Source organism: Podarcis melisellensis (genome assembly GCF_964234715.1).
Source record: "Podarcis melisellensis genome assembly, chromosome: 2".
In the NCBI taxonomy this organism is placed as follows: Eukaryota; Metazoa; Chordata; class Lepidosauria; order Squamata; family Lacertidae; genus Podarcis; species Podarcis melisellensis.
Window position 1 is genome coordinate 67,841,927 of NC_138529.1, and position 17,699 is coordinate 67,859,625.

The window sequence follows — 17,699 nt, forward strand, 5'->3', positions numbered from 1 at the left end:
CAAGGAACAAGACTGAAACCCACAAATGTAGCACAAATGCTCAAGCACTACATTCTGACATAAGGTATCCAGGTAGCAGTGGAACTATTGTAAAATTGCGCCTCTAATTCTCAGTCCAGACAGTCTGTCCAGACTGAGAGGTCAAGAAGAATAAACAAGGCAGCACTCCTCCTTTCTCCTGGCATAAGTCATCCACCAGGGTGACTGAAGTAGATCCAGAAAATCAGTTGGCACCAGGTCTGTCTTGAAACTTTTTCTTAAAGAACAATGCCAAGTAGCCATTGCATCCCATTAAGCAATGGGATTTCAGACTCCCTGTCGGTTAGAATACTCCTACAATGGGCCTACAAGTTCAGAGAGCCCAGTAAATCTATTCAAATGAAAGCTGGATCAAATTGCCTTTCATGCAGTTACATTAATTCAGAGATGCATGGAGGGTGGTTGGCTGTGGAAGGCAGGAACAGAAAGTACGTGTGACAAAAAAATTATTTTGAGGAAAAAGTGGAATGCCTTACATTTTCTTCTGGTGGGTCTAGTGGGAATCTTGCTCCTTGGTTTTTGACTGTTCAGCGGTCTCACAATAATTAGTATTACAATATATCTATGTGGAGTGCGCCTTCCAAGAAAAGCAGCCCCACAAAACCTTAAATTGGCTCTGGTTAACATTAAAAAATGAAAACAATTGTTTTTTCTCTCCCCCCCCCCAATATGTGTGTGTGTGTGTAAATTTTCTGTTTTACAATTTAAAATACTCATTTAAGCATCCTTAAAATATCAATGACTTCCCTTCCCTTTCCATGGTTCATTTTGCATATCATAAATCCCTGCATTTACAAGAACTAAACCATTCAGTATTCCATTATTACATCCATCAAAACATTTATACTGTTGAATTTATCTTAATGCTGCCAACATTTTCAAGTGTATACAATTTACCCCCACGTACAGTTCAATAAACATTTTCCAATCTTCTCTAAACGTATGTTCTTGTTTTCTTATTCTATATGTTAAGTCTGCAAGCTGTGCATATTCTGTCAGCTTAAATTGCCATTCTTCTTTAGCTGGGACCTCACTCGTTTTCCATTTTTGAGCTAACAAAACACAGGCCGCAGCAAGAGTGGTTTTTTTCAAGGAAGACGAGGAAAGGGCTGCAGAAAATCCTATATAGTAATTGAACCAAGGGTGCATATACACCATACGTTTAAAACACACAGGTTCCTCCAAAGAATCATGGGAACTGTAGTTTATTCCTCACAGAGCTTCAATTCCCAACACCCTTATCAAACTACAGTTCCCAAAATACTTTAGGGGATACCATGTGCTTTAAATATGCATTAAATCATGTGTGGTGGAGTCTGCAGCCTTAGATTCCACACCAAGTTTTCTTCCACTGCTGGGCCTACCATTCCTTTGGGATGGAGCGGGGAGGACCTGAGCAACCTCGTCAGACCATCAAGTCACCCAGATGGAGAAAATTTCCACCCTGAACTGCGTAAGCTAAGATGCTAACCAAAAATACTCAAGCACCTTGTTACATGTTCAAATCTGGTTGGGCAGAAAGGCATCTTTTGCCTGGAGCTTCAGGAGTGGACTGGGTCAAGCCAGGGCGACAGCTGGCAGTAGGGGGATTTACCTAGGGTATTACTAAACACCCTGGGTAAATTGAGAAACACAAGCTAATTCTGGAGTCCTAATCCTCTTCCTTCCCCCAGCTGGAGTGAGGCATGTCAGTCACGCAGTGGGGACCCAGCTACCAGCCTAGAGCGCTTCCACGGCTGGCTCTGCAGAGGATGTAGAGAGCCTGAACATGGGTGAAGTGCAAAAGGTGAGTGAATTCTGATCCTGTAACAAATACTGGGGAGGGGGGGGGTTGCATTCACAGAATGACTCTTTCAGCATCTACTCTCTGGCAGGACTTGCTATCAGTCTCCTCCCCAGAACTGGTTCTACAGACCCACCATGATTACTATCTACACTTAATATCTGCAACATGGGGGCTGCAACAATGTGTTGTGGCTGTTCACTGTTTCAGTCAGCCATGCCTGCCACGGCAATATTCCCTTCTGTTCCTCCGTTGCCTGTTTTTTCCTCCCCGCCCACCCCCTACCGAAAGTCAGCCAGAATTCTGTGCCTGCTGCACCATCTGTCCTCACTGGGCTGTTTTGGCGATCTCCATCACCACCACCGAAATATTTCTGGTACTTCTGTAAACCTTGAGGTTCCTGCCGATAATCTCCCTCTTGTTCATGGATGGCACCATTTTGGCTACATGAGCAACAGCACTCAACCTCTCAACACAAAGCAAATGGAATGGTAACCAGAAGCTGCAGGATGCAACCCTGGTGCCCATGGTGGAGGCTGGTGGGACCTTTCATGTGTGAGAGGAGCAGGGGGGATGAGGGTGGTCAAAACATGGCTATTAAATAATCTAAGGCCTGTGAAAGTGTGGGAGAGCTGACTGTTATTATGATGACTATTTTATTATTGGGCTGTCTGTCAGTATGCTTTTTATTATGTTTTTATCACTGATGTTCTATAAAGTATTTTTAATGTTCTACATAGCCTTGATAAAGGATGGTATATAAATTGTTGTTGTTGTGAATGGTATATTTTGTTGTTGTTGTTGTTATTTTATTTGTTCCCCATCCATCTGACTGGGTTGCCCACACATTCTCAAGCAACTTACATAAAAACATAATAAAACATTACATAATAATCATCATCACAAATTGAGAAAGCTGAACTTTGAGATGTTTCTCTGAAGCTGGTAAAAGCTGGTAAAATGGCCCCATTGTCTAAGGATGAAGGCTCTAAAAACATGGTGGGCCCTCTCTAGGAGACAGCAGCTAGAATAAAGATCCCAGCCAGTAAATGCTGCTTTTGCGCCTAGGGCCTTCTCTCCGTCATCCAGAAGCTTAAAGGCTCTGAAGAGCAGGAGTTGCGAATTGTCCTCCTCGGGCTGGACAATGCCGGAAAGACTACTTTGCTCAAGAGCCTGGCATCAGAAGAAGTCAGCACCATTACCCCCACACAGGTAAGCACAACGGCAAAGGAGATCAGCGCTGAGGGATTGGGATGGGGTGTGCGGCAAGGAGGAATTGGATAACCAGTTACATAAAGTCAATGGAGCAGATTGGCAGTCAGGATCCTAACCAACCCCCTGCTGTTATGCTCCTCTCATCCCCCCAGTGTGGAGCTCAGACACACCAGCAATAGCACCTTGGCTCTCTCAGAGCAACCTATCCCCTGTGCTTTTCAGGCAAGCCTTGTAGCGAAGACATTGCATTGGGATGAGGGAGGAGGAGTTGCTTTTATGTTTCTAATATATTGGCATATTTGATGAAAAGGTTGCCCATCTTCTGAGTTCTCATCACCAACTGGGCCACATGCAAATTCTGGGTAGTTTGCAGCAGAGCAACGGGGTGGGGGTTCTTTGGCATAGGAAGCATGCGGTCCCTGCTATGCCTCTCCCCTAACCACCTCTTCTGATTCCAGTATGGTGTACCGGTTAAGAGCGGTAGACTCGTAATCTGGGGGACCGGGTTCGCGTCTCCGCTCCTCCACATGCAGCTGCTGGGTGACCTTGGGCCAGTCACACTTCTTTGAAGTCTCTCAGCCCCACTCACCTCACAGAGTGTTTGTTGTGGGGGAGGAAGGGAAAGGAGAATGTTAGCCGCTTTGAGACTCCTACGGGTAGTGATAGAGTGGGATATCAAATCCAAACACTTCTTCTTCTTCTTCTTGTGAAGGGATTCAACATCAAGAGTGTCCACTCTCATGGCTTCAAGCTCAATGTCTGGGACATAGGAGGGCAGCGGGCGATCCGGGCCTATTGGAAGAAGTACCTGGGCAGCACAGACCTTCTGGTGAGTGTGGGGCTCCGCCCCTAAAACTGCCTTTGTAGAAAATTGTCTGCCGGAACCACACAAGTTACCAAATTAAGGCAAGGCTAGCCCTAATATCCAGGGTCCTCCAGACAGCCTTTTCACTATACATTCATGACGGCTTGTGTTCATCATGGTATTGGGGACAGGAAACGGCTGCACACGATCCCATGTTCAATACTGTTACATCTGCAAAAGTTTTGGGGTGGATATACTGCTTTGTTTCCAATCAATACATGTCCCAGAGCTGAAAGCCTTTAACTTTTCATGCTACAAATGTTCCGGATTTGGTGTGGTTTTTTGGTCCTACTTTTGTTCCGTTGTAATGCAAACATTCGCCTCCAGGTGGCAATAGTGTGGTAGCACTGAGCAAGCATCACAGAACAACTAATATATTGGAATGATGTGTGGATGCTCAAGTATAAATCCACCTCTCATGTGCTATTATTGTATCAATGACATGTTGCACATGCAATGGAACCACCAATCTGGAAGGCTTTAGGCAGTGCCAGCTGACCGGCCTCAGATTGCAGAATTTAGAAGGACAACTAACTGTTATTTTATTTACTTTATTATTATACTTCTACAGCCATAATGTGTGGAGGGGGTGGGTAGGGCACCATTTGGATTTCATACCTTAGAAAGCAAGATGTCTTGGGGATGCCTTAAAAGAACCAAAAAGCTTTAGGAGCTGGTAAGAGGAGCTGGGACCAAAGGAATAATGCTGGGCTGTAGATGATTCCCTTCTTTTCCTCGTTGCAGATCTATGTTATTGACAGTGCTGACCAGAAACGCTTTGAGGAGACTGGGCAGGTAGGATAGACAGTTTACTTTCTCCAATCCCATAATTCTACCTATGGCAGGAATTTGGTAATCTGGACTGTGGAGAACTGAACAACTGGGAATTCGTGTTGTGAGGGGTGAAAATATTGTCAAATAATAGCAGAGTCTAGAAGTAGAACCCAGTGTTCAGAATGCTTGCTTGGTGTCTTAACCTCACATCTCCTTCTCCTTACCCCCTTTAGCTTAGCGGGTTCAGAAGGTATGGATCATGGGAGAATCAACTGTACAGTGGTACCTGTGTTTACGTACTTAATTCGTTCCAGAGGTCCGTACTTAAACTGAAACTGTTCTTAACCTGAAGCACCACTTTAGCTAATGGGGCCTCCTGCTGCCACTGCGCCGCCGGAGCACGATTTCTGTTCTCATCCTGAAGCAAAGTTCTTAACCTGAAGCACTATTTCTGGGTTAGCGGAGTCTGTAACCTGAAGGGTATGTAACCTTAGATACCACTGTATTATGACCACCACCTGCCCTGTGCTCATAGCAGTTAAGGAACAGCTATGACACATCCCTTGAAGGACAAAGCCCTACCCCTCTGGGTTTACCATTCGAAAAAGGAGTTTTGTGAAACAGAGTACATTAGAAGTACTAGTTCTGGGTAGAGGTGATTTGTGCCTGAATGCCACAGCTAGCAATATAACCTCCTCTGGGTGGGTCTTGATGAAACTTCATACATTGAGCCTGTTCAGAATCCACTGTGTACTCTTTATCTTTGGCAGGAGTTGTCTGAACTAGTGGAAGATGAGAATCTCACGGGTGTCCCACTGTTGGTGTTTGCTAACAAGCAGGATCTAGCAACAGCATCCCCTGCAGCAGAGATTGCTGAAGGGCTCAACCTGCACACATACCGAGACCGGCCATGGCAAATCCAGGCTTGCTCAGCCCTATCTGGTGAAGGCATTCAGGTATGAAGGGGTGTGTTGTGTCTGTGAGATAACGTGGCGCATTGTGAAGTTCTGTAGGGAATGGGAAAGGGAGGTGATCATGGCTGGAATCAGAGCCCAGAAAGTGCTGCCAATCACTGTCTCTCTTTTATCTATCTAGGATGGGATGAACTGGATTTGCAGCGAGATCACAAGTCGGAAAAAATGAAAATTCTGAACACAGGAATGGATTTTCATATCTACAGAATCCCCAGAGGCCACAGCCTCAGTCTTAGTGGTGCACAAAAGTTCATAGCAGAAGGTACCATCAGGACCTGGCCCAAGATTCAAAGATGAGAAAGGATGTTGCACTGAAATGATTTCCTGAGTTTTCTGAAATATCTGACCTAAGTAAATCTCCTCCTGCAAGCATACCGTAATAAGGAATGCAACGCTAGATTTTTGAAAATCATCCTGGAACTATAATTGTGATCATGGCGAAAGTGAACTTAAAGCAAAAGATCCATATTCTCACTGGACAGATACTGACTACTGACTCTGCAAACAACCTGGTATGATAAGCTCACCTTACTAATGTACTAGATACACCCATTACTTTCAAATAAGCGTACAAAACGTTTGCACTTGGCCATCACTGGATTCCATGAATGAATTCTACAGCTTCCAGCCTTGCACTTCTATTTACATTCCCTTTTGCATTTACTGATGACAGCAAAAGTTCTCAAAGGCTAAATAGCTTTACAATTTCCTTCATTCCTAACTGGGCCACAAAATCCACAGGAAACAAGCCAGGCACACAGATCTCTAGGGAAAACATTTTTCCCTGTGTTAATAATATCCTCTCCTGCAGAACTGACCTGGAAGAGCTGCTGCAGAAAAGAATCCCTGAAAATTGTGGGGTGGAACTATGTGCAATTCCTGAGCCTCCTACAAAAGACAGAGAAAAATTAGACTGTCCGCTTCTCTGGACTGGAAAACAAAAGCACCACCCTGCCAAAGTTTTATCTATCCATGAAGATCTTTGTAGGGGAAAGCAGGGGGAAAGATTGCACACCCTAAACGTGAATATGCTCCTGCTCATTTAGGAACTCCCATCAGATCCTGTCCAGAGATGGAGCCATAACAGGGGCAATTTTGTTTCAATGAAGTGGCCTGTAGCCTCTAGGCTGGCAATTTCTGAATTCTTGGTTCAAAAGATGGGTTAACAGGGACATCTTTATCACTGCTATATTGGAGTTGTTTGTCTTCAATACCAGGATACACAGATCAAATGAGGGAGACTCTGGTTGTTTCCACACTAGCCATTTTCTTTGATTGTACATCAAGCAAACTCTGTTTTTATGGTGTTATCACTAGTGCCAACCCATTGCACATCAGGGTTTTCTGTGTTCCATCTTTTTCCATTCCTGGTTTGTAGCGATATTTTTTGTCTCAAAATGCAGTTCCTGCACTAATGGAACTACAAGCCCTGAGGCTTCTAAGGGCTACCGTCCATTTAGTCAATAGATTACTCCTTGCTCATTTGAAAATGGCTAGTTGCTCTTGCTCACTCCTGGCCAAGGAATTCCTAGAAGTAAACCACACTAAATTCAATAGGACATATTTCTTTGTAGACGTGATTATGATTGTGTTGTTAGCCCTTAATTAGTCAGTTCTTGTTTCCTGGAAAGGAGCTTTAATTGCTGTCCAAGCAATAGCTCGTTACATTTTACTTTTTTATTCTGCTATTGTAATTGTACCAATAATTAGAAGAAGAAATTGCTGTGGCTTCAAAAAAGGAAATCAATTAAAGCCATTTAAAGGAACGGGAACTAATTAAGGGTCAGTTCTCTGGGCCCCTGCTAGAGAACAAGAAGCAACTAATTGGCTATTTTAAAAGAAAGGGGCAGGGAGAAACCTATTCATTAAAGGTACAGTTGCAGGGGAACGTCCCTCTAAGTGAAGATACAATAGGATCTTGCCAGATTTTTATGGACAATATAGCACTATGTCAAGTGCTGTGTGGAACCATAATTTTTATTTCTGCTTCCAGCTGACTGTAGTTAAGTAATGCCGTGGTAGCACTAGTGTCAAATTAACTTCTAGCTGAAAAGACAGTGAACTGAATACCCAAAGGAAAGGCAAATAGATACATACTGTTATGAGTTTGGTTTGGGAGAAAGTAGACTGTATGTGAGTTCCTTCTATCCCTTGGATCCAGCAAGGGTTAAAATATAAGCCAAGCTGGCTTCCTGCCTGAGGTGATAGCCTGGGTGATGGGCCATTAAGAGAAACAAAGGAAAGGGGCTCTGTGTGAGATGGCACATGAGTGCCCCCCCCCAGCTTGTGGTTGGTTAAAAGGATGAAGCCAGAGTTTAGAGTTGAGTTGCAGTGATGTGAGCTAGAGAGTAAAGCAGCAAGCTGGGAGAAGACAGAGAGACAGAGCAATGTTGGATGTCTGTAAACTCCAAGGCTGTGGCTATGGGAGAAACAAGAGCCTTTTGGGATGTTAATGCTGTGAACCCCTCCTTTGTAGGCTAAGATTGTATATATGTGTAAATAAACTGTATATCCTAAAGGCACCACAGTCTCCACTCTGCCTCATTCCCAGAACGAAACACGAACCCTGGGTAAGTGCCTGGAATCCCTGGAATCTAGCATCTCTCGATTTGGATGGCTTGCAACAATACATTAGAACCCTATTGGAACAACGAAAGAGGCACAGTCACATGTAGCTCAGTGCCGGATGCAAAGTAATGTTGTTTGGATGGTTAGCCAATCTAAGTTGTGAAAAAAGAGCAAACCAAATTAGGAGGACTCAGCCTGTCCTCCAGTTTGCGGATGAAGTCACTTGTATTCCTTTGGACCTGGATGCCACATTCAGTTACTGAGAAGATCAGGGGTGCAAACTTGAATAAAAGATTATGGGGGCCCAGGTAAGCCCCGCCCTGCATAATATGACACAGTTCAAACACACCATTTGAAGGGGAATGCCCATCAACTTTTGGGGGGCCTGCAAGTATTTTATTGTGGGGGCTGAAGCCCCCACAAGAGTTGGCGCCTTTGGAGAGGATTGTGACTAGATCTAGGATTCTAAGAGTTGGCGCCTTTGGAGAGGATTGTGACTAGATCTAGGATTCTGACAAGATGCGAGCCCCACCACTTGTGGTTTTGACACATATCTTTGAGAGGGGAGCTGTCTTGTTTGATGGGAGATGTTAAATGCTTCCTTAAGAGAGAGAGAGAGACACCCCTCCTGCCTTAAAAGGGTCTCTCCTTAAAAAAAAAAAAACCCAAAAGACAGAGAGTCCAGTTTAAAGTTGAGCAAGGTGTTAGAGAAGACACGAGTTATTGAGTGGTGGGGATTCCCAAGAACCTTTACGGCTTCTCACTGGGCTGGGGGCCTGGAAGTTGCTTTGGTTGCGCTCGTGAACAGCTGTGCTGGGAAATGAAGCTGCGGATGGGGGCATCCCTGAGGATTGCCCTGGAGCTCTAAGCAGGCTTTAGAACCACCCACTCCTCAATTCAGTGTTATTCCCTTACTCAACCAGGAGGGAAGAAGTCAGCCGAGAAACAGCTCACAACAACCTTGCTAGGTAGTCCATTGCTAACAACCCCCATATTGCAAATTGGAGGGCGGGTGCTGCTGAGGCTGAGAACGAGCAGTCCACGAAAACCTTGCAGCGTCCGATATTCCCGGGGGCAGAGGCAGAAGAGGAGGCGCGAGTTCTAACTGCCCCGCTCCAACCACTCGCAAGCAGACACGTCGCGCTGTCAGAACCCCGGAAGGCGGTAGCAGGAGGATACGTTTCACTCTTCACTTTTCTTATCTCTAAAGCCACTGGGGGGCGGAGTTCCGGCCTACAGAGACCGGAGAGTTTCCGACGTCGATGGTTTCGGTTTCCTTGGTTCCCTTTCCTTTTTACCTCCGGGCGAAGGGTCGACCGGAAGCAGGAAGAAGGGCAGGAGGGAGTAGGATGGTCGTGGGTCGGGGAGGCGGTGGATCCGCGCGGTGCCTGCGGCGGTCGGCGGCCGCCATGGCGCTGCCGCCCCTGCTCTTCCTCCAACTCCTCCTGGCCGTGTCGGTGCCTCGAGGGGCTGCGGAGCTCACAGACGGCAACAGCGAGCACCTGAAACGAGAGCACTCGCTCATCAAGCCTTACCAGGGTGCGTGGGGTGGGCAGGGGCTGCTGCCCCCCGACTCTTCTGCCCCTTCCTTCTCGCCCGCCTTTCTCGAGCCTTTCTCCATCCTGGCTGCCCCTGGTTAACGTTCAGGTCGCGTTGGGCCAAGGGGAAGACTTGGTTTTGACACTTCAGGAAGTAGAGAGGAAAACCAAAGGGCCGCGGAGACAGTACTATTCGTTTTGCACACATTCTCGAAGGACCCTCATAAATAACCAGGCGGGACCTTTCTGTGCCCAGGACAGCCCCTTCAGTTTGAAGGCCAGGAGGGGCAGGGCGGGGGTCCATTGGAGGCTGTGGTTTGTGTAATACACAGATCTTACAGATCCAGAGGAAAGCCCCAGTTGCCTGGTAAATAATATATTATAAATTAATGGAGTCATGTCCAACAAGTTGCCATGAATAATCGGTTTCTGCTGATTATTTATGGCCAAAGAACGGGGAGAACAAGTGAACACAGTTCCCACCATTTTTGTGAGGTGGTGGTTTTGTGCCCAGTCTGTAACTTATGGTTTCCATGGTATCTTCTTTGTTTTAGGGGTTGGCTCCAGTTCAATGCCCCTCTGGGATTTCCAGGGGAGTACAATGCTTACCAGCCAGTATGTTCGATTGACCCCTGATGAGCGCAGTAAGGAGGGTTCAATCTGGAACCGAGTGGTGAGTGTGTTTCTGCATGGAAAAAGTGGTAGTGGGATGAGACTAGCAGTGATCGTGCCTACTTAACAATACCCAAAGTGTGAATCATTCTCAAAAGTGCTTAGGGCTGCTATATTCTGTCTTCTAGCCCTGCTTCCTAAAGGATTGGGAGCTCCATGTCCATTTCAAGATCCATGGAATAGGCAAGAAAAATCTGCACGGAGATGGTTTTGCTCTGTGGTATACTCGGGAGCGCCTTACTGCAGGTACTGAAGTGGGTTGAATAGTCAGGGTGGTATCCCACTGTGATGAATTCTGGGCCCCAAATGCAGTTATGAGTGCATATTTTCTGAGCTAAATTGCTTAAACTAGCATAGCATTATAAGGTGCAGCAAGTCCTTCTGAGTTCAGTGATATTTATTCCCATATATATATATATGGAATTGCAGCCTTATGCCTATTCCCATATATATTTGTGTAGAGGGATGTTTTTAAATGGAGAAACATTCAGTCGTGTGAGCTCCTACCTGCGGTCTGTAGTGGCACAGCCCAGACAGGTTTGCCATCTCAGTGAAAACTAGGCCTTAATAGTAAGCTCTTAAGAATGTTGGGTGAGCACTGCTGCATGGTCTTCTGGGAATTCTTAATTACATATCAGCTCATTGTTGCTTAAGAACGTGTGTGCAAATGCTTTATTGTTGTTTCACAACTAGATCTAAATTCTTACATACTTGACATGTTTCTATAGGAGATAATGCATGTGCCATGGTAGAAAAGCTGCTGTTCAAGAGGTTGGAGGACATTGATCATAGTTATATTCTTTGTGCAGAATGTTTGAAAATAATACAACCTTTCTTACAATGTTTGCTGGCAACATTCAAGTGCTTCAAACTGTATGGAAGCAATGGTGCTCTCTACAGATTAATCTGTAGAGTTCTGCTAGGCTGGATTATGTTGTTCAGTGGTGCAAGGATGCAGTTCTAGTCACCATACTCTGCTTTGTCCTGCTCAGGCCCTGTCTTTGGCAGCAAAGATAACTTCCATGGACTGGCCATCTTCCTGGACACTTACCCAAATGATGAAGCTACAGAGGTAAGTAATGACACACACTGGCTTTGAGGGTTGCTTGTACTTGCAAGCCAAGTACAGTCGTACCTTGGAAGTTGAATGGAATTCGTTCCAGAAGTCCATTCGACTTCCAAAATGTTCGGAAACCAAGGCATGGTTTCCAATTAGCTGCAGGAACCTCCTGCAGCCTATCAGAAGCTGCGTAGGACATTTGAGTTCCAAAGAACTTTTGCAAACCGGAACATTCACTTCTGGGTTTGCTGCATTCGGGAGCCAAAATGTTCGACTCGCAAGGCATTTGGAATCCAAGGTACAACTTTATGGGGTTTAATATTAACTAGCTGGAATTGTCTCACAGACAAGTGGAGCTTCCATATGCATATATGTTTGCTTCACAAGTATTTAGGGTAAGAGCTACATGCAGAAGATTTAAAACCATTCTACTTTATTGTGCAGCGTGTGTTTCCTTACATCTCTGCCATGGTGAACAATGGATCCCTGACATACGACCATAGCAAAGATGGTCGCTGGACAGAGCTGGCAGGCTGCACAGCAGACCTTCGTAATCGGAACCATGACACTTTTTTGGCTATCCGTTACTCCCGGGGACGTCTGACAGTAAGTTGGCTGGAGTACTATGTTGAATGCATTCTTCATGGGTTGGCTTAGGTGGCGAACCTGTTTGCCTCAGTGGGCCAGATTCATACCTTTTCCCCACAACTCCGTGGGCCAATTTTGACAACTCGCCTTTCAATCATTTGGAAGTACCAAGCATTGAGTTTGCAAAATGCATTGTGCAGTGGTTTTCAAGTGCCTGACAACCACCTAGTTGGGTGTTTGGGAAAAGCTATGCAATGGGAATCAACAATGCCTGCAAATCAGCTTCCAGTAGGTGTTGTTGGGGTAGTCAGTGGTCAAGGATGATGAAAACTGTATTCCACAACATTTGGAGAGGTCCAGTTTGGGGAAGGTAGAAAGATACAAAATATAGAACCGATTGTCCAGACAATATAGTATGGTATGGTTAATTTCTCTTCCTCAGAATTGAAGCTCTAGGGTGCTTGTAAGGTTTTTTATGTGGTTGGGAGAGTGAAATTTGGATTGTTCTTCGCATCCAAGATGACACTTATTTTGCAGGTGATGACTGATGTGGAAGACAAAAATGAATGGAAAAATTGCTTTGATGTTGCTGGAGTCCGCCTGCCCACTGGTTACTTCTTTGGGGCTTCTGCTGGTACAGGCGATCTATCTGGTAAGGGCTGCTTGCCAAAAAGGTGGAATTGGCTCTGTTGCCTAGATCTGTTATAGGTAAAGTAGAGCCATTTTAGGTAAAGTGAAGACAATACATTTGTACTATTGAACTGGGTACTATGAGATCTTAAGTCAACTTCCTGAATTAATAGCTTCTTTATTAAAAAAAGTCTTCTTTCTCTAAGAGATGGCATTTTAAATAAGCTGTATCACCACATTGCAACTTGATGTCTTTGTTTCCTAGACAATCATGACATCATCTCAATGAAGTTATTTCAGCTGATGGTAGAACATCCACCAGAGGAAGAAAACATTGACTGGACAAAAATTGAGCCTAGTGTTAGCCTTCTCAAGTCACCAAAAGGTGAGTTCTTAGTACTTTTGCTTTGAATGCTCATGAAGCAAACAGGAGATTGCTCCCTCGTGTGAGGAAGCATCCCCATATCTCTTCAGGGCATGCTAAATGGTCAGCATTCACTTTCATGGAGCTGTGCTTGACCCTTGATTAGCTTGAAGCGGTAGACTGAAATGAAAATCTTGATCCCTTTTACTAGGGAGCACTTAGGAATCCCAGTGCAATGACAGCTATAATCCTAAACATACGTTCTAGTATTTATGACCTTCTGAATTCAGTTGAATCCTCTTGAGTAAATATTTGTTCATGTGTTATGAACATTCATAATCTGAAGGTCCCAAGTTGGGATTGTTGTAAAATGTGTTTACTTGGATAGGCATAAAATCTGTATCACGTTGTTGGCTTGAATTTAATTCTGGGTATAATTCTCCAGAAGCTCCCTTCTGAAGCTCAGAATTTTGACAATCTGTAATCCTGTTCCTGCATTCAAACAATGTGTATTTTGTAAAGAAATGTGCTATGGTGCATGTTGGAAGCACAAGAAGTCCAGAGGGTGACAACATGAGAACAGGCCTTTTCTGCAGTGGCTCCCCTCCTGTGGGATGCTTTCCCCAGGGAGGCTCGCCTGGTGCCATCTTGAATATATTTAGGACCAGGCAAAAACATTCCTCTTCTCCCAGGTCTTTGGCTAATTAGCCAATTTATGTCCTTTTAAACTGTAGGTGGGGGTTATTGCTTTATTTGCTAGTTTCTTACGTATTTTTGTGTTTTATATTGTAAACTGTCCTGTGATCTTTAAGTGAAGGGAGGTATAGAAATTTAATAAAATAATAGTAATAAAAGTTGGAATTGATTAAAAAATACTTTAAAATGTGTATAGGTATGCATGTGCCATCCATACCCCCCATGATCCCCATCTGCTCCATCATCCATGAGTGTAAAGATATGAAGGGAGTTTTAAATTTATTTTTATTATTTTATTATATTTCTATCCCACCCTCTCTCCCCAAGGCGCTAAACATATCCACAATTGGGGGTGGGGATTCTAAAAGCAGTTACAGTTAAAAACATTATTTCATCCCATGGTATCAGAGTTGCCAAGAGCAGTATTCTTCAGTCACTAAATGCCTGGACACACAGGAATGTTTTCAAATTCCTAGTGACTGGCTCACCCCACTAGGGAGGACATTCCACAAATTAGTAGCCACCAATGAAAAGGCCCTGTCATGGGTTAATGCCAACCAGTCTGCCTCTGTGGCGGCACCACTGAGAACGTCATTTTATCACCGTTGTCTGAGCATACTTAGAAGCATTCTTGTGATCAGGAACCTTGATAAGCAGGGTAGCTGATCACAGGGAGATTTCCAAGTACATTCAGCCAAATATGCTTAGAAGCCCCTTTTCAGGCCTTCCTGCTCAATGCAAGACAGCTGAGGGTGGAAAAGAGCAATATTTGGAGACAGGTGGCATGCCTTCTCCTCTTTTCCCTACACACTCTGTGCATTCTTGGCAGTGTCAGAAACTCAGATATATAAACTGGGCACCAAATGGCTCCTAATACTAGGGTTACATTCACCAAAATAGAATGCCTCGTTGACATTTTGGGGCCAGATGGCTTGAGATTCATATTTTTCAATACGACTTTTCGGTTCTTAAAATTCATTCTGATTGTGCAGATAAAATATAGCAATGCAGGTTGTGTTGTTAGTGTGTGAAAACAGGATCCAAGGATCCTCAGGCATGCCCCACCAGATGATGGGAGACGTCAGGCGCCATCCTGGCACCCGGGCATCTTCACTTGATCACAAGTGGCCAATAGCCAGGTGCAAAATGCGCCTAGCTCCTGGCAAATTTCGACTGCTGATTCTTAGGGATTGTATTAACCCATTTCCTGTCTAGCCTGAGAGCATGATGTGTGTTGTAAAATCTCTCTCTCTCCACTTCTCTTTCCGATCCCCCTCCTTCAGATAACGTGGATGACCCGACAGGAAACTTCCGCAGTGGGCCTTTGACGGGTTGGAAGGTGTTCCTCTTGCTCCTGTGTTCTCTGCTTGGCATCATTGTTTGTGCCGTGGTGGGAGCCGTGGTCTTCCAGAAACGCCAGGAGCGGAACAAGCGATTTTACTAGAGGGGGAATCAAGCCCACATTCTGGGCATTTGGGAATATTTTTTACAGGGGGGAGGGAGAATTGTATAGACTCTGGCTTTGAAAAGGCTCTTTCAGAGAAATACACGGATTATTTTCATATCTTTTCCCCCCACCTGGCAGCACAAGCCCGACAACATATGTCAGAACAATCAGGAAGGTAGGGGGAGCACCTTTTCTCTTTTTCTGAATACTATTCAGAGCCATCAGCCCCTCTTTAACACCTTTTTTAAAAAGAGGGGGAAAGAACTGTGGTTAGAGGTGGGTGTTTCTCCTCTGTGGGGCATGACTCTGCATCCCAGCTAGTATGTGCTGGTGTTTCTCGAACAGGGCAATATTTCTGGAGTCCTGCTAACTGCTGGCAGCAATTTTCTTGCCTGGCCCGTAAGCCGCCTTCAAGGTGGTGTTTTGAACTGAATGTATTTTGTAATCTCACTGGCCCTGGTACTTCCTTTTAGTACCAGCTTTTTCTCTACTGCTGAAAGTGAGACTAATTTACACCAAAACAACTGGTGACTATCAAATGTGATCTCTCCCGCCCCCCCTTTGGTGATGGAACCTGTGATTACATTGGTCTGAGAGAGTGGGAACTTGATTTTTTTCCAGTTACTGTGGAGTATATGCCAAAATTTGGTCACAGACATTCAGGTCCTGCTCTGAATCATCGCATTAAACTTCTGAACTAGGTGGTTCTGGTGGTGGGACCTTGCCATAGCCACATAGCTGCGTGTGGATTGCAAGATGATGGGTGAAAGAGAGGGTGTGTGAAATAAAAGTGGAAAACTGACCTCAGCTGCTGTTTGTCTTAATTTTATGGAGTATGAGTAAGAATGGTGGGTTAAAGAGGCCTTTAATGTGATGTAGCCTTGTGGCTTGGGCTCATGTTTGACTCGGTATGTATCACTTCACACTGCAGGTGGTGAATTATTTTCAGTGAATTATTAAAAATGTAGGTGTGTAAGGAGTTCAGTAAGAAAAAGAGCCTTATTTCTTAACTGCATTTTTAGGTGCAGAGAGATTTGCAATCTTTTTGCTCACTTCTCAACACATTAAGTAAGCTAAGTGTTATTCATGTTTAATAATTGGAAAAGTTAGACGTTACTTAACATAGATCACTTTCCCTTAAAGAACAAGATTAAAATGATTTAAGTAAATAAATGATAAAGCGAGGGCATGTATATACACAAATGCTGCCAGCTGCTTATTCCTTTGCTATGGAAGGCTCTTCTGCTGTTGGCCCTACACTCTTGTCAGTGTCTTTTACTACAGCCAGGCAGGTAATAATTAATACCTGCCAATAATAGGTGTTTCTAAAAGAGGAGCTTCTGAAGAGCAGTTTTAAGGTAATCCAAGCCTTTAGTCTTATAATCTAAAAGACATGACACACAAGGAAAAAATATGAAAAAGGAGGAGGAAAACACACTCATACATCAGTTCTTAAAGTTATAGTTCAGCTAAGATGGAAACAGTTTAGGTCAGGCTTCCTTAACCTCGGCCCTCCAGATGTTTTGAGACTACAATTCCCATTATCCCTGAACACTGGTCCTGCTACCTGGGGATCATGGGAGTTGTAGGCCAAAAACATCTGGAGGGCTGAGGTTGAGGAAGCCTGGTTTAGATAGTTGACAATATTGTTGCCATTAGGTAATAGTTGAGGGAAGACCAGATGCAGATGGCTTCTTAGCAGGGCAGATGAAAGGAATATGTTCTCTGAAGCCTGAAAGTATGTTAAGTATAATGATAACAACTTTCCAATGGGCAATGATATCTGATTTATGAAAATACTTATATACCTCTGTATCATAAAAATATATCAAAGTGGTTTGTAAAAATATAAAACCAGTCAAATCATAAAAAGTTTAAAAACAAACAACAGTAGGCCATGTTGTGAACTCCTCTGATATGTTATGAACCACCCTGAGATCTATCAGTGTAGGGCGGTATGCAAATCTAATTAATAATAATTGTGTGGCGTTTAATCTTAACTGTTTGCATTGGCCTGGCTCAATATGAAAGTTTTCAGCAGATATTTAAAAGCTGGCATAGAAGGAGCCTGCTGACACACTTCTGCCCACCTCTGTGCTTGTTCTTAGAATTGTAGAGTTGGAAGAGACCCCAAGGGGCATGTTAGTCCAACCCCTTGCAATGCAGGAATCTCAACTAAAGTATCCATGATGGATGCTCATCCAGCCTCTGCTAAAAAAACCAGTGAAGGAGAGTCCATCACCTTCTGGGGTCATCTATTCCATTGTTAAACAACACTTACCACAGAAAGCTCTTCCTAATGTTACATAGTTGGAGTTGCCTTTCTTGTAACTTGAATCCATTGGTTCAAGCCCTACATTCCCGAGCAGGAGAAAACAAGCTTGCTCCATCTTCCATGTGACAGCCCTTGAGATATTTGAAGGTAGCTAATCACATCTCCTCTCAGTTTCCTCTTTACCAGACTAAACATACCCAACTCCCTCCAC

The 17,699-nt window shown here is 44.3% G+C and overlaps 2 protein-coding genes across 2 annotated transcripts; both read left to right on the forward strand.

Moving 5' to 3' along the window:
* Nucleotides 1-1,180: 1,180 nt before the first annotated feature.
* On the forward strand, nt 1,181-8,541 carry LOC309362709 (ADP-ribosylation factor-like protein 3). Its single transcript, XM_081898435.1, has 6 exons — nt 1,181-1,825; nt 2,891-3,034; nt 3,750-3,866; nt 4,647-4,697; nt 5,447-5,632; nt 5,772-8,541. Exons 1-6 carry the CDS (start codon nt 1,808-1,810, stop codon nt 5,817-5,819), a joined length of 564 nt encoding a protein of 187 aa, XP_081754561.1. The 5' UTR covers nt 1,181-1,807; the 3' UTR covers nt 5,820-8,541.
* A 924-nt stretch (nt 8,542-9,465) lies between these two features.
* LMAN2 (lectin, mannose binding 2) lies at nt 9,466-16,015 on the forward strand. Its single transcript, XM_081899268.1, has 8 exons — nt 9,466-9,757; nt 10,311-10,429; nt 10,557-10,674; nt 11,421-11,500; nt 11,933-12,094; nt 12,614-12,728; nt 12,972-13,091; nt 15,050-16,015. The coding sequence occupies exons 1-8, from the start codon at nt 9,481-9,483 to the stop codon at nt 15,208-15,210; spliced, it is 1,152 nt and encodes a 383-aa protein (XP_081755394.1). The 5' UTR covers nt 9,466-9,480; the 3' UTR covers nt 15,211-16,015.
* The last annotated feature ends 1,684 nt before the right edge of the window (nt 16,016-17,699 follow it).